Below are 16,498 nucleotides of genomic sequence, written 5' to 3'. Positions count from 1 at the left end.
AAAGGTGAAATAACATGATATCTGCAACTTCTATATAAATGTCTATATAAAGAGACATATATCAATATATGAATGATGGCAAGAAAGTAAATGTCACAAAGTATTACAACTGGTGGATTAGAGTGAAGGTACACAGTTACCTTTTTAACTTCATCAACAAGATTAGGGGGAAGACTTCATATTGTGGGTCTTTATTTATTTGTCCTTGATCAGTGGTAAATTTTTTTTGTTTGTTTTAAATGTTTATATTGAGTTTTGGTGTGGGAAAAGAATGGCGTGGAAAAGAATTCTGAAACCAACTTGATCTTCATTCCTTTGAAATTATTTTTTTCCTAGATGCTCACAGAATTCTTGGTTTACACTGATACTAAATTATTTTGAACAGATACACTAGTTAAGGATCTTTTACATGCAACATTGTAAGTTCTTTTAATTGATAAGCACAGATTTTTTTCTTTAATTCAGGAAAGTTTTCTTCTACTGCATATTTAACTGTTGCTTGCATTTAATTATTCTTATAAATTTCAAGAAAAGTCTCCTGTTTGTGCATTATTTTCCCTCACAAATTTTCACGTGTTTTTTTCTGTCTCTGAGAGCATCTCAAGTATCCCTTTACATCCTGGAAGTGACAGTTTTGCTGTTTGGTATCTCCATCTTTTGCCTGTTTGTGCTGCTTCTGATGCCTAATTTCTTGGAATTCGTATTTTCTTGACTTTTATAATTGCAAATCAAATGCTTTCAAGAATTGTCTTCTGTTCCTTTTAGTGAATATGTCTCCAAAAGATGACTTTTCTCTACATCTTCAGATTGTCATTTGTCATCTCTTATACTATTATTTTTTCCCAAACCACATTTTACAGAAAAAGAAATGGTTCTCTATAATCAAGTGGTTTGGGAAACTCTGGGTTGAAAAGTTAGGCTTCTTTGCTATAGGGCTTCTAAGACTTGAATGTGCTTTGTCGAGTCAGGGCACAGACAATGTAATATGAGGTGCTCTTCAAATGCATTTTAACCCCTAAGCCTGTTCTATGGGCCACTTTCGGCTTATCAAAGACCTCACCTGCTGGAATAGAAGTTGGGAAAATTTGTTACTGGGTAAACAGACTCTCATTACTTCTAATCCCCCCCCCCCATTATACGCAATGAAAAGAAACTTGGCATTTCAAAAAAAAAAAAAATGTGCACTGGTCCTCCTCTCCATCCAGTTGAAGGTGTGTATGTTTCCTTCTCAGGGCACACACGTCAGGGCTGCTAATGCACCAAGCCTCAGAGCAGATTGCCAGTGTTCAGTAGTTGTTCAGCCCTTGTGGCTTTGCTGGAAGAAAGGTGGATCCTCTGTACCCCCAGTATACCTGCTGACTGTAAGGAACAGAATGCAGTCCTTGATGGATGCTTGTCTGCCCCTTGAATTCACCTGCTGAAGCCCTAATCCCCAGTATGATGGTATTAGGAAGTGGGTTTGGGGAGGTGCTTAAATATAAATGAGGCCGTGAAGGTGGAATCGCCATGAAGGAACAGGGCCTTCAGAAGGAGGGGACGAGACCAGAGCTCACATGCCATCTCTCTCTTCTACCACGCGAGGATACAGCCGGCTACAAACCAGGAACACCCCTCCTCAGATATTCAATCTGCCGGCACCTTGATCTTAGACTTCCCAGACTCCAGAACTGTGCGAAACAAATGCTGGCTGTTTTAAACCACCCAGTCTATGGTACTCTGTTTAACCAGAAGAATGGGTGACATACACCATCACAAGAGAGAAGAGTTCTCGTTTCTTTCTTTCTGTAAGGTCAAATTCACCCAATTTGCAACACATTGTCATTGCCTGTCAATTTCCATCTTTATAACATTTACTGTGTGGCAAGTGGCTGTCCCCTATGGATGCAGAAAAGGTGGGGGCAACCAGTGGATGCCAAGGGAAGACCCAAACCAGTAAGTCATTCTACTCAGGAGAGCAGCGGCTGCTTGGTTTCCTGGTCGCCGCATGTCCTGCCTCTCGAAGACAGAAATACACCCTGAGCACAGGTCAGAGCCTCCCCACTCCTTTGTGGAGCCCTGACCTGCTGTGAAAGTCGGAATCTGCTCTAGCCACTTCAAGACATTTCAGCATTCAGCGACATTCACACTGAAGGCAGGAGAGTATCCATCCAGAGTCTAACAAGTCAGGCTCAGTTTACAGAGCTGCTCTGAGCTATATCTCGTATGTATGTTGCTTTGGTTTTTTTTTTTTTAAGATTTATTTATTTGAGAGACAGAGACAGAGGGAGTGTACAAGCATGAGTTGGGGAGGGGCGGAGGGAGAGGGAGAAGCGGTCTCCCTGCTGAGCAGGGAGCACAACGCAGGGGTCCATTCCAGGACCCTGAGGTCATGACCTGAGCCAAAGTCAGCTGCTTAACCAACTGAGCCATCCAGGTGCCCTCTTACATATATTCTTAAATAGAAAACAAGAGGATGCTAACTCAAATCATTCGTAGCTAGCTACTATGTCCACCTAGAAGTATAAAATGGGACAAAATGTAAATAAAGAATCCGTTTAATTTGGCAACTAATAAAATGGGAAAAATAACAAAATGTCATACACCTTGAATTACAAAAAGGTAGCAATTTCGCCAACCTCCACATGACTTAGCAACTTCCCACTGATTTATTTAATATCTGGAATTCATTATTATAACATTACATTCAAAAAGCAGTAATAATATGCATTATTTTTGTGTTTTCCTCTATATAGCTCAAAATAGTCACACAGAAAGGTCTTTTTTCTTTTTAAATAAATGAACTAAGGTAAGCAAAACCAGAATCTAAAATTTAGATGAATTAGTATGTGGTGTTCAGAGACAAGTGGAAAGAAGAAGAAAAAAAAATAGAATGCAAGCGCCCTAAAGAATACTGTGGCTTCTAGAAATGTTAGTCATAGATTTTCAATAAGACAGAAGATTTCTGGGCGCCTGGGTGGCTCAGTGGGTTAAGCCGCTGCCTTCGGCTCAGGTCATGATCTCAGAGTCCTGAGATCGAGTCCCACATCGGGCTCCCTGCTCAGCGGGGAGCCTGCTTCCCTCTCTCTCTCTCTCTGCCTGCCTCTCCATCTACTTGTGATTTATCTCTGTCAAATAAATAAATAAAATCTTTAAAAAAAAAAAAAAAAAAAAAAAAAGACAGAAGATTTCTCCATGAGCCAGGGCCCTAGAGAAAAGGTTCTCTGCCTGTGCATCTCTGTGTGTACGTATACGTACAGACATAAACACAAATATATATACTAGATAATAAAATGTTAATTTAACTTTATAGAGTATTTAAAACATTTGAAATATAATTTATCAGTAGTAATGTTAAGAAAAGGAAATGTTAAGAAATGCCATAACTCACCAAAAAAAGCCACTTGCTATTATAGGCAATGATATTTGCAATTAAGCTGAATACAACTAAATTATGACTTTAATTAAAAGGCATTTTCTAAGATGGCACCAACATGTTTAAAATTTAATACATTTTATATGAGATACTGGAGTTATTAACATAAAAATTTCTTTCTGCAGCATGTGCACTTTTTGAAAAGCAAAACATCTTTAACCAATATCAAAATGCTCCCAGAATCCATAGAAGTTTCATTGCATAATAAATTCAAGGAGCAATTTTTTCCAACCTTTAATCCTGACTCCTACTTGGGATATATAATTGTATTTACATTCATGGCTAATAGTAAAAGGGCTGTTGACGCACTCTTGTGGCCACTATGTCCACATTAATTTTAAATGAAGAATGAATGGATGGCTCAGGGGACTGGTATGAAACACACGCCCTCTTGCCACTGGGCCAGCAACAGATGAGCAGAGCCAGCAGATCTCAAGATGTCTGGGCGTAATAACAGCTCTTCCATCAATGGAAGTGAGTTTGGGTCTGAACCCTGGGCCAGGCAGAGACAGAGGCCACACTACAAGTGTTATCCTTTTCCAATTTTGTCTCTGTCTACAAAAGTCTTATTACCTGGAAACAACTAACCTGTCAAGGTGAGAAATAGTCTGTCGAAAATAAGCCTGAAGCAGAGCAAATAGGATAATTTGTGATCGTGCATGGTCCAGCCTTCAGAGGTGGAAGAAAGCGACAATGGCCTTGCTTATCTCTGCTCCTAGTGGGCTATAGGGTAAAGAGGGGGAGTGTTTGAGCCTCTGCTGGCTTTGCAAATGATACAGCAACTGTGGAGATAGGAAGAACGTAACAGAAGCAAAAAAACGTGTGTGTCTTCTGCTCAAGGGGTTTACCATCTGGTTTGAAAAGCACATGTCTACCTACAGTGAAAGAGGTGTTCAGAAACACAAATGCATCTTGGAATATGAAAGTTCAGTGTGAAGGGCAGACACAAGGTCAACACAAAAGGGTGAGCATCTTTCCCTGGCGAAGCTGCTTTTGAGTTACCGACTCATTATTAGCCTTTGAGTTACCCTCAGAATTAATTTATAAGACATGCAGAAATATTTACAAAGTTGTATCACTTTGTACCCACAGTATCACTCAGGCTAACGGTCCATGTTATTCAGAAAGTAGCAACAGATAACTCCGGCCACTTTCCAGCGTCAATGCTACTCTCAATGCGCAAACACACAGTCGCCCTGGCTAAGGGCATCTAACAAAAGTGATATCCCTTCTATAAGACACGTCTACCTTTTGTGCAATACTTTAGTCAAGGTCAATCTATTACTCTGAAGGGAAAAAACATTGATTTGGTTCCAATTATATCAGTATATTTACTTAAAAATTAAAATATGTCGCTATGGAGGCTTAGCTTATGTTCTTTTTTTAAATTGACATAATGTATTACTTGTTTTGGGGGTACAGGTCTGTTATCTTATATTCTTAAGAAGGGACCTCACAGCAATCATAAAGTATCATGCAAGTCGTGCATATTCCATGAGACAGATATGTTCCCTGTAATGGAAATTTGTCACAGTAAGTACTCTGCTCAAATTCAACAGAAACAAGTCAGAAATGACATAATGGCTACTTGTATGTCTGCCATATGTCTATTGCCTCAAACATCTCGAAGCGTTCTTGCCTTGGTCTTTTCTCCTCTCTCTCTGTAAGCCATCTCCTACGTATCTTATCTTGATACTAACCCCCCTCACTCAAGTCAGAGACCCAAGAGTCAGCCTGGATTCTACGTCCAATGGTACCTAATTCTGATCAGCCACACACTCCTGTCAGTTCCATCTTCTTAATATTTCTCACCTCTCTTTCCTACTCTCTATTTGCCATACCTCTGCTCTGCTTCAGGCTGTCATCTGTGGAGATAAGCAGGATTCTCTAGAGAAGAGCCCTACGAGCTTATTCTTGATCGTGTGGGAGGGACCCCCTGGGTCTGTTTCACTGTCACCCTCGATCCGGAGGATGATCTCCACTTTCAAGAGATCCCACGGTTTCCTTGGATGAAAAAAGGAGCTGCAGTTTCCCACTGTGCCCAAAGCCCATAGGTGCTGAGATTTCCAAATAACCTGGCAAATAGCTGATAAAAAGCCAGACTCCTCAACACCAAGGCAAAGACCGCTGTCGTGGGTCCTCGGGTGATTCCCATACTTGCCCCATAAGGAAAGCGCAGCAATAGACAGGCCGTGTGGCTTCTGGGCATGCCTGTACCAGAGCACAGCCTCAGTTGGAATGCCCTGAGCTTGGGTCCCGTTGCCCCCCAGTGTGGGATGATGAGGAACTCTGATGCCTTGCACACACCTAGGATTTCAAACAGGGATGAGAGATGCCACTATTGTTTGCCCTGTCACTCCTCTAAAGACTATCATCTGTAAACCTTGTCCCTTTTCCACATGCTCTCGAAGGTCAGACCAGGTCACTTTCTGCCTAAACCTTCCCCTGTAGAACAAGGTCCAAATCCCTCACATGGTATACAAGGCCCTGAATGGTGTAGCTCCAACTTTCTTTTCCAGGCTCATTTTCTACCATTCCTCCTCTCCTCTCCTCTTCTCCATCCCCACTACACACACACACACACACACACACACACACACCCCACAGACATAAAACCCTGTGCCCTTGCCTTCCTACACTGCTACCTGGCAACAGAAATTGGGCCAGAACACAAATGCTTCCTCCTCTGTGAAACCTCCTTGCCTTCTCGTTAGAGATGGGTCCCTGTCCCCACCGCTCTCACTAGGTAGCTCTGTTAGAATCTTCCCGAAGACTGGGTCCTGGGACTGTGCCTTGTTGTCTTTGCTGCCCTTCACTGAGCCAAGGCCTGGCCCGCGGTAAGCACTTGAATGTTTGTTGGAGAAATAAGCAAATGTATAAATAAATGATGCCAACTCCTGAAGGCATCTCCCGGAATCCCGCCGATGGGCTTTTTTGCTTTGTGTCCGCGACGCCGTCACTTTTCAACTATTTCAATCTGTTGTCGCTTGCTCTTAAAAGGGTTTCAGGGACGAGGAATCTGGAATCCCCTCTACTATTCCGGAGGCTTCTATATGCAGCGTTGCCCAAAGTAAAATGACAATGTGTAATGCAGAGTCTCTTCTGAAAAACCTACCTACAGCTCAGTTTTAGCCCTCTAAGTGTGTTTTCTTCAAACTGTATTTTAAACAATAATATAAATGTGTAAAGAACTCCAAACATCAACTTAATATTAATGGTGGTAACAATAATGATTGCCTTTAAAGGACTCGACTGAAGTAAAAAAATAACCAAGCAAGTTGAGGCGCAATCGAAATTTTATATTTTTCATCAGAAAAACAATTCACTATCAGTGACAAACAACAGTAAGGCTACTAAAACTACCTGTCATGCATCTAATGAAGACAGATTCTCTGGCGACCACATATAATATGTAATATCCAAAAGTGCTGCTGTAATTCACAGCTAATTAGTGTCATGGCATTATGAGAAGTGTCACGGCCCTAACTCTCTTTCCAGATCTACTCAGACCTCATAAGAGCCGACAGCCATGCAAGGATCACAACAAGCCAATTAGCTCCCACCCCAACCCTGGGCTGCCGCTTCTCCAGCCCGCCCCAGCGTCCATAAATCACGCTCCGTCATGAAGCTCTTCTGACAGCTGTAAGCCGTTGCTGCCCAAGGAATAAAGACAATACTTCCAAGGAAAACATGTGTGGGAAACACAGAGCTAGAAGGGGGGTATTATTTGCCTTCCTGTGGCAGCAGAGCAGTCAGCAAAATGGAAGACCATCAATTCAGGCTGATTAAGGGGACAACTGCACTAAGAAATCAATCCATGGTCTATCTGACGATTCTCAGTGGTAATCAACGGTCAGCAGTGGGGTCGGTTGTTTGTGTGTTTGTTTTAATGTAGACATATTGAAGACCTTTTTCGTTCCATTTTTCTCTTGGATAGCCCTCCTTCTGGCTAATAAGAAAATGTTCCTTTCAGTAGAATATAATGGTCCGCATTTACTTTGTCCCCCAGTGAATACACAGCAATCAGATAATTTGTTTGAAAGACTCTAAATTGTTTGACTTCATTCAAAAAGAATCTATAATGATATCCTGGTTTCCAAGCAAGGCCTACAAAGCTTCCTAAATCCATAAGCAAGCGTTAGAGTATTCTCAGCACATAAAAGCCAATATCCTTGTAATTTTGTTCTAAGCCTGTAAAGCTGTTTTGTTCCATAATATTCTACTTAGAAAGTGTTCAGAATAGTCACTGCAGCCTGGGCATTATTCAAAGATATGACTCAAGTCGTTCTACTTTTAGTTTGTTTTCCTCATGGAAATCTTCTTCTATATGTTTAATGCTAATCCAAAACATTTAATCTAGCTTTTAGCTAAATAATGATTACCTAAATTTGCATATAAATATTGGGAAAGCCAAATAAACAAACGGATAGATTTAAATTGGCAATTCTCTTCTATCTCTTATCGTGAAGCATAGAGATTTCCAAAAGACTTGTTTTTTCTCCCTCGTGGTATAACATTCTCATGGAAATCTTCCAATATTTATCTATAAGGATGTTCATGGCATCATACTTTGTAACAGCAAAATAGCTAAAAAATACATAAAACATGAAATAGGTTAAATGATGAAATTCCCATCCAATGGAAGGTTATGTGGTTTCTAAACATAAAGATGTAGAAAGATATGAAAGGACATGCAAAATCGTTCACAGGACACTGGGAGACAAATAAGAAAAATGCGGCCTAGGTCCACTGTGTGTGTGTGCACACACAAATATGTGTGTATGTATTTATAAATACAGATAGCATACATACACACTCATATCTATATTTATTTTTTTTTCTTTACAAGATGATCTCCATTTATTTACTGAGTACAAGTGTGTGTTTGTTTAAATATACTTACAGGTGAAGTACAGAAAAAAGCTTGTCAGGAAAGGTATTTAGATATGAAAAATGTATCTTCAGAAGGTGATATTTTTTATTCTTGTTTGAGCTTCTCTATTTATATAACAAGGCTGATATTACTTTCATGATCAGAAAAAAGTGATTAGATCTAACAAAATATTCACGCATGTCCCCGAGGTGTGGATAGGTGTGCTCTAGTATGAAGTCACGGGCTAATGGGGCATCACTGTCAGTCATGATACTGTTTCATTATCACCTTGGTCATAAGTAAGATTAGAAAGGTCAGTGGTACATTCCAGAAATGGTAATCAGAACAGCATCCCCAAAGCAGGGTAGACATGAAGCCAAACAATCTGAGAACACCATATGAACTTGGAGCAGGAAGAGGCAGGGGCTGAAGGATGGAGCCTCTGAAAAAAGGTGCTTCAACACCACTGCCCTTACTGCTTTCCAGCTCCTACCCATCTGCCCCGATATTTGGGACTGCCTGGTGTGAGTAAGAAAAATGGGTCCCAAACACACACAGTCTGGCCTGAGTTCAGATCCAGTCAAAGTTCCTAGGACATACTGAGCTCAGGGCTTGCTTCCCTGGTGCACCATGAAGGCTGGCCTGACCTCAGCTCAGTGAGCTAGGCGGACACAATAAAGGTACGTAGGCATTGTGTTCAATAAACATTTACTGCAGGGCAATAAGGATAAAGAAAGGCAAAATCCTTTCCCCCACAAGGTTTATATCTAGACATAGTGCACACTTTAAAGCGGATCATAGCACAAGATGGGCCCAGGCAAAACAGAAGTCAGAGCAGAGCAAGGAGAGAAAAAGTATCACATGACAGATGGTCTGGTTGGTCTTTAAGAAAGGACGTTCTGTAGCCTTGCAACATACACCAAGAAACAAATTCTTCAAACATTTATTCATTTATTTTAGAGAGAGAGCATGAGCAGGAGGAGGGGCAGAGGGAGAGAGAGAGAGAATCCCAAGCAGACTCCCCGCTGACTATGGAGTCTGACCCAGGAAGGGGGTTCAGGGGCTCCATCTCATGAACCCCAAAATCAAGACTTGAGCCAAATCCAAGAGTCAGACTTTTAGCCAACTGAGCCACCCACGTGCCCCAAGAAACATAGATTCTTAAAGGCAGAGACATGCATGTAAGCACCTGTAACTATTAAAGGCCATTCCCAGGTCTTTCTTCCTTCCTAAGAAAATGTAAAGTAAACATGTATTTTACTCTTAATTAGAAAACTACATTTGGCTAAACTGTACATGTCATGGAATTAACTAAATGCAACTGCATCCAGCATTTCAATTCTTTCACTGGGCAAAGACAAATGAAACACAAAGTCAAACTGTATTGGGGAAAGATCAATTTTTGACAAGAGCATAGTTTTCGCTTTGGGCTTATCATTTCCCTAGAAGGACAGACCCCTAGATGATGCAAAAGTGAGAAATGCAGCCTGATCTATATGATTGTCATTTCATATCCAGAGCGCACGTATTTGCTTACAGAGAGTCCTATCCGCAGACAGAAACTGCTTGCTAATTTCTGCATTACTCTTGGGCAGTTCAGATTTCATTTGGCACTTATTATGAACATAAGAAATAAGGCAAATTTCAAATTAACCTGTCCATGCTCACACAGCAGATTCATTACTACAGACTCTCCAACCCACACTTAAATCACACAGAACAATGGCCCATACCTGAAAGGGCGAAATCTCCTTTCTGGCTTTCACTCTCTCTGATTAGAAAGGCACCAGTCTGATTTTCTGAATATAATAGTTGTTTTTCTGCATCTGTTCTCTTGATTGCTCCAAAAAACCACCTAAAAAAGAGACAGATGTAAACTTTAATTAACCAATCAACAGTCATTTTTTAAGGAGCAGGAAGTCTAGCAAGAAAGTATTCTAACATCAGAAATGTTTGCTATTCTTTACTGAAACTATACCAGGTATAAATGGCACCTTTTGATACTTGAGATGATTTTTCTGGATGTCTGTAATCCTTACCAGGAGTCTTTTAAAAATTACAGAATAGGGATTTGGCTGATGCCTGCTACTACCTCCCTTCTCACATCTGAGTTCTGTTCTGTCTGAGAGGTAATGTGCCCTCCTTCTGTCAAGTTCAAAGCCTCCGGGGTGGGCCCACCACATTAGCCTGCTGGGTTCCAAGCTCTATAATTATTCACCATCACCATCAAACTTTCACCGCCTCACCTAACACCTTCTAGGTGCTAGGAGGCAAACACTCCAATCAAAGGAGTCCTACATTTCACATTAAAGTGTGAACAATTAAAAATGTAGTTCTCTGGGCATTAATTCCCCCCACCACCACCACCCCACTCCATCCGTTACTGCCCAATGGCACCATAATAGGAGATGATCTTTGCATGCTTAGGAGGAACTTCTCAAATATAAAGGAAATTGCCCTTGGTGGAGAGATGATGTGAAAAGATGTCTCCACTTGGGAAGTATCTTCCTAGTGCCTCCCCCCACCTCTCATCTTTACCCTTCCATCCTGAACATTCCAGATATATAAAAGTCAGATACTGAACACATATTTGTGAATGTGTTTAATCCCGACAAAGAATTACGGATTTTATTTTATTTTTGAGATTTTATTTATTTATTTGACAGAAAGAGAGAGAACACAAGCAAGGGGAGTGACAGATAGAGGGAGAAGCAGGCTCTCTGCAGAGCAGGGAGCCCTCTGTTGATGTAAGGCTCGATCCCAGGAACCTGAGATCATGATCTGAGCTGAAATCAAGAGTTGGGTGCTTCACTGACTGAGCCACCCAGGCACCCAAGAATTATGGACCTTTACATTGGAGCCAGTCTAAGATGTAGATAAAGTCTGTAGACACTAATGTGATCATATGAGGAAGTTGAGAAAGTTGAGAAGTTGAGAAAACTTCATGACGCCTCACTCTAGAGTCACAAAGTTGATCTTTATCATTTAAGATTTTAGGTAAAACATTTTATCTTTCCAGGTATCTTCTTTAAAAATGCAGACACTCAAGGAGGGGAAACATGGGCTTGGGGGGAGACATAGAGGCCGTGTGAGGAGCTGCAGGCTGAGGGGAGGAAATTCAGGCCACCAAAAATTGGCTCCAGTTGGCGTGACAGGTCATGGACTGGCTTGATGGGTCATGGATACTGGGGGGTATAAGTCTACTGAGGGGGATACAATCGGAAGAAAGAGGGGAAGGAAGTAGAAAGAGAGGCACTAAAACATAATCATTACCCTCTAACAAAGACAAGGTGCTTGTTTACCATTTTGCCAATCATCAAGTTGAAAATACACAATATTAACTATATCAGTTAGGATATGCCAGGTTATATATATGCACAATGTTAAAAATCTCCATGGTTTAAGACAACAGAGATCTCTTTTTCCCTTAGCTGCATGTCCATGGAAGGTCACGTGGGCTCTGCTCTAGGTCTGTCTCTCTACTCTCCCCCTTACTGAGCCACCCCGGTGCCCCTCTAGGTCTGTCTCTAGCTCTACCAGGGCATTTCCGTCTCCATGCTTCCTCAGCAAACGTGGAAGCAAACGTGAAATATGTGGCCAACCACAGGCTGGTTCCTGCAGCTTCTAGTTAAAGTTTCTATACAAGAATGAAACCATTGCAAATAAGTCTTATGTTTGTGCCTAAATAGAAAGAGAGTCGGAAACACAATCACAACGTTCTCCAGAAGACAGAGAGCTGGCATTGTTTGGTAGACTGCACTAAAGACCAGCCCGCTGATTTCAGTATCGGGGGCCAAATCGATGTCACAGACTATTGCTTATCTCATGGAAACTATGGCAGGCATGGTGACAATCCGAGGGGCTATTTAACGAATTCACAGAGAAAGAAAAATGCATGTTTTCTATGAGTACAGAAATAAGTCAACAGAACAATGGAAAACAACAACAACAACAACCACCTCAAACAGACCCAAACACACAAATTAGAGATGAAAGTACAGACTATTCAATAACCAATGTTAGTGCCATTAAAAATCCATATGGAAAGAATTAATTGATGCTACTTACAATATACATCATCGTTTTACGTGGCTTAATGACCTAAAGCAAGCTTTAAAACTTTCTGAGGATACCTGACTAGGGAAGGTTTCTTAGATAAGACAAAAAGAAAAGGACATGAAAAACCTTAAGGGAAAAGATTAATAATATTTCTTAAACCACAATGAAAAGATTATCACGAAATAAAATTAAAATACAAGCCAGAGGGGCGACTGGGTGGCTCAGTCGGTTAAGCGTCTACCTTCAGCTCAGGTCCTGTTCTCAGGGTCCTGGAATTGAGCCCCACATTGGGCTCCTTGCTCAGCAGGGATCCTGCTTCTCCCTCTCCCACTACCCCAGCTTTTTCCTCTCTCTTACTGCATGTCTCTCTGTCAAATAAATAAAAATAAAATCTTAAAAAAAAAAAATACAAGCCACAGACCTGGAGAAGATATTTGCAAAGTATATAATCAAGAAAGAAGAGTGTTCGAATTACATAGAGACCTGTAATCAATTAAAAAAAAAAAAAAAAAAGACAGGGGCGCCTGAGTGGCTCCATTGGTTAGGCGCCCTACTCTTGATTTTGGCTCCTCATGCTTGGTCTCAGGGGTCATGGGGTCAAGCCCTGCCTTGGGCTCTGCGCTCAGAGGGGGGCTCTGCTTGGAATTCTGTCCCTCTCCCTGTATTCTACCTCTACACCAGCGTGCTCTTTCTCTCTCTCTCAAAATAAATAAATAAATCTTTACATACTGCTTAAAGGCTTTATTTATTTCTTTGACAGAGAGAGAGACAGAGAACACAGGCAAGGGGAGCAGCAGAGGGAGAAGTAGGCTCTCTGCTGAGAGGGCAGGGCACGCAGTGCGGGGCTCAATCCCAGAACCCTGGGATCAGGCCCTGAGCTGGAGACCGATGCTTAACCAACTGAGCCATCCAAGCACTCCTAAAAGGAATTTTTAAAAAAGAGACAACACAGTAGAAAAATTGGCGTAGTATATAATTGTACAGTTTATAGAAAAAGAAAATCCAGTAACTAAGAAAAATAAGAAAAGAAGCACAGTCTCTGTAGCAATACTACGATCTATACCAATAAATATTAAATCAATGAAATTTCACACTTTTCAGGTTGGACAAAATTTAAAACTTTCACATTCGGCCATTGGGAAAAATGTGAAACAATAATTTTCCTACAATACTAGAGGCAATATCCTGTGGTACAACTATTTCAGAGAGCAATCTAGCAATATCTAATAATGGTATTTGTATACCATTCAACTTCACTTCTAGATTATATGCCATATGTGCTCAAGGACACGAATCATAAGAACATTCACTGAAGAATTCTAGCACTGAAACATTGGAAACAACCTAAAAGTCCATTGTAGGGAAAGAGATAAACTTAGTTACAGATATAAGGTAGAATAATACACAGCAGATAAAACAAACTGTTGAGGGACTAAAGGGAGTTGAAGACTGATACATACTACTGTGACGTCATTGAAGTGAACACATAAAAAAATTATATATTTTCATGGACAGTTGCATGCTTAATGAAAGCCAATAGTTAATAGCTAATAGTATTTTTTTATTTTCCTGAAATGGCAAAATTTCTTTGCACCAACATTGCAAGCCAATAGTTAATAGCTAATAGTATTTTTTATTTTCCTGAAATGGCAAAATTTCTTTGCACCAACATTGCAAGCACATTAGCAGCATGGATCAAATATACTGATCAACCCCATGCGTTTCCTTGCTTCTGAGTATATTGATTATGCATCAGCATTAACATGTTTGCTCAAAATATAAATATTTAAACCTTTACAAGAATTACAATTTATCTGTCAGATTACATTCTTAGAAGTATGATTATATCTCATATATCTCATCATTCTCAAGAATAAATTCCATTATATATTTTCAATACATACATTACATTTATATTTTGTATAATAAAATCTGTAAATGATGTATTTTCTCTGCCCAATATACGTATAAACAAGCAGTTTCTGTAAATCAAAGACAGAGTAATTTTACAACATCTGTAGAGAGGAACTCCGTGGTAATTTTTTAAAAATCCTTTTTGTCTCACCAATTTTAGATTCTTGCACATACTCACTTTACAAGGCAAATCACACCAGTATTGACTCCACAGTAACAATGAAATGGATATAAATATTTGACTGGATGCATCAGCTAGCTTAATACCTGGAATTTTTCTTGGCTGAGCTACACCAGGAACTGAATAAAAAAGTTGTTTTCTGGATGTAGTGTCATTACAATGCCATCTTTCATACTCAGTAATGATGCAACCATGGAGAAAGATTAATTCTTTCCTCGTTCCACATATGGGGAAAACATGCTTTCATCTGTGGTCTGAGCCCGTGGCAAAACGGTCATTCTTCTCCATTCTGCCTGTTAGAGCCCGTGTTGGCCCCATTCCGGAGGGTCACGCACACCCCAGGCCTGTGTGCCCACCACAGCCACTTTCAATGCCCTCTTTCTGCTTTACTTCTTGTGTGCAGTAAACAGTAAGTGCTGAGAAGTAATCAGGGTATCCCAGGATGGATCCAGGGAGAGTCTTACAGGGAAACACCCAGGAAGAGTCTTACAGATCAGTGACCCTTCAAGTGTGGTGCCTGGACCAGAAGCATCCGCATCACGTGCAAACTTGATAGAAAAGGAAATTGGCAGGTTATCTCCCATACCTCTAAATCAGAGACTATGCGGTGGTGCTCAACAATCTGGGTTTCACTAAGTCACCAGATGCATCTGATCCACAGTAAAATCTGAGAACTACTGAGTTATAGAAAGAGTAAAAAAAAAAAAAAAAAAAGTTAAAAAATTTTATGAGACAGCTGAGAATAAAAAGAGTTTGGTGTTTACCTGTGAAAATTATCCAATAAAATGACCCTACACACACATTTTATTGATCTTTAATGAAACTAATCTTTATTGCTATGCCAGACTCGCCACGAATGAGATCCTGATTAAGAATAACCAAAAAGGGGGCACCTGGGTGGCTCAGTGGGTTAAGCCTCTGCCTTCGGCTCAAGTCATGATCTCAGGATTCTGGGATCGAGCCCCACATCAGGCTCTCTGCTCAGCAGGGACACTGCTTCTTTCTCTCTCTGCCTCTCTGCCTACTGGTGATCTCTCTGTCAAATAAATAAATAAAATCTTAAAAAAAAAAAAAAGATAACCAAAAAGGAGAGGGGACTCATAATAACCTAGGAGAGGGAAGTGCTTCAAATAGATGAAAATGAAGCAAAAAGCATAATGTTGGTTTTGAATGTGACTGAAGTCTAAGGTTTATTTTGCAAACATTTATCCAGTGTCTACTGTGTATAATTCTGACCCAGACCCAGGAAGATCTGCAAGATATATTCCTGAACGAAAAGGAGTAAACTGTAGAGTAATCAAAATATTAGTTTTATTTATATTTTAAAAACCAACAAACCAAAACTGATATGTGCTTACTTCTCTGGAGATTAGTAAGCGATAACAAAAACATTGGCAAACAAAAACAAAAACAAAAACCTTTCACTTTTTACTCTGCATGCTTCCCCATAATGTGGATATATTTATAGTAAGGGGTAGTTTTATATTACTTTGCAATCTACTTAAACAGAAAAAACATCTAAGGAAGCCAATTCAGAAATATGCTATAAAAATCCGCATGCTATATGAGAGTTGAAGTAGAAACTTTGGCAGTTAGAATTGATAGAGACAAGGAAAATCTCAAAGGAGCATGGGAAGGTGCTGATGGATGAGGAGGGAAACACAAACATAACCCCAGGGTTTCAAGTCTGGACGACTGAAGAACAATAGACCCAGCAACACATTAAAGGCAGAGCACCATAATCATTATGAGCTACAGCCTCTCGCTGGGAAACTCAACCTCTCTATGCCTGGAATGGACTTTGTCGTCTGTTAGCGAAAATAATAATAACTGCCAGGTAGGTTTGTTTTGAGAGTTAAAAAAAAAAAAAAAAATGATGTGTATCAAGGGCCAGGTACTCGGCCACATTTATGATCAATAAATAGCACCTACTTTCAGAAAACTAATTTAAGGGAGAAATTATATATTTGGTTTTAGATGTGTTAGGTGGGAGGTCATGATGAAACATGAATGAATATGTGGATGTGATCTCACTTCTCTAGATGTGTTTGGACGGCAA

General features: G+C 40.3%; 1 protein-coding gene across 1 annotated transcript in view; it reads right to left on the bottom strand.

Annotated features, from left to right (window-relative positions):
* Nucleotides 1–16,498, bottom strand: part of FRK (fyn related Src family tyrosine kinase) — a 104,320-nt gene that overhangs the window by 40,886 nt on the left and 46,936 nt on the right. The window contains exon 2 of the mRNA XM_082730119.1: nucleotides 10,019–10,140. Within this exon, the coding sequence (XP_082586245.1) occupies nucleotides 10,019–10,140 (122 nt within the window). The remainder of the gene's footprint in view (nucleotides 1–10,018; nucleotides 10,141–16,498) is intronic.

This window comes from Mustela nivalis (assembly GCF_964662115.1).
Source record: "Mustela nivalis genome assembly, chromosome: 5".
NCBI lineage: Eukaryota > Metazoa > Chordata > Mammalia > Carnivora > Mustelidae > Mustela > Mustela nivalis.
The sequence above is the reverse complement of the archived record's forward strand: the minus strand, read 5'-3'. Positions and strand labels throughout refer to the sequence as shown.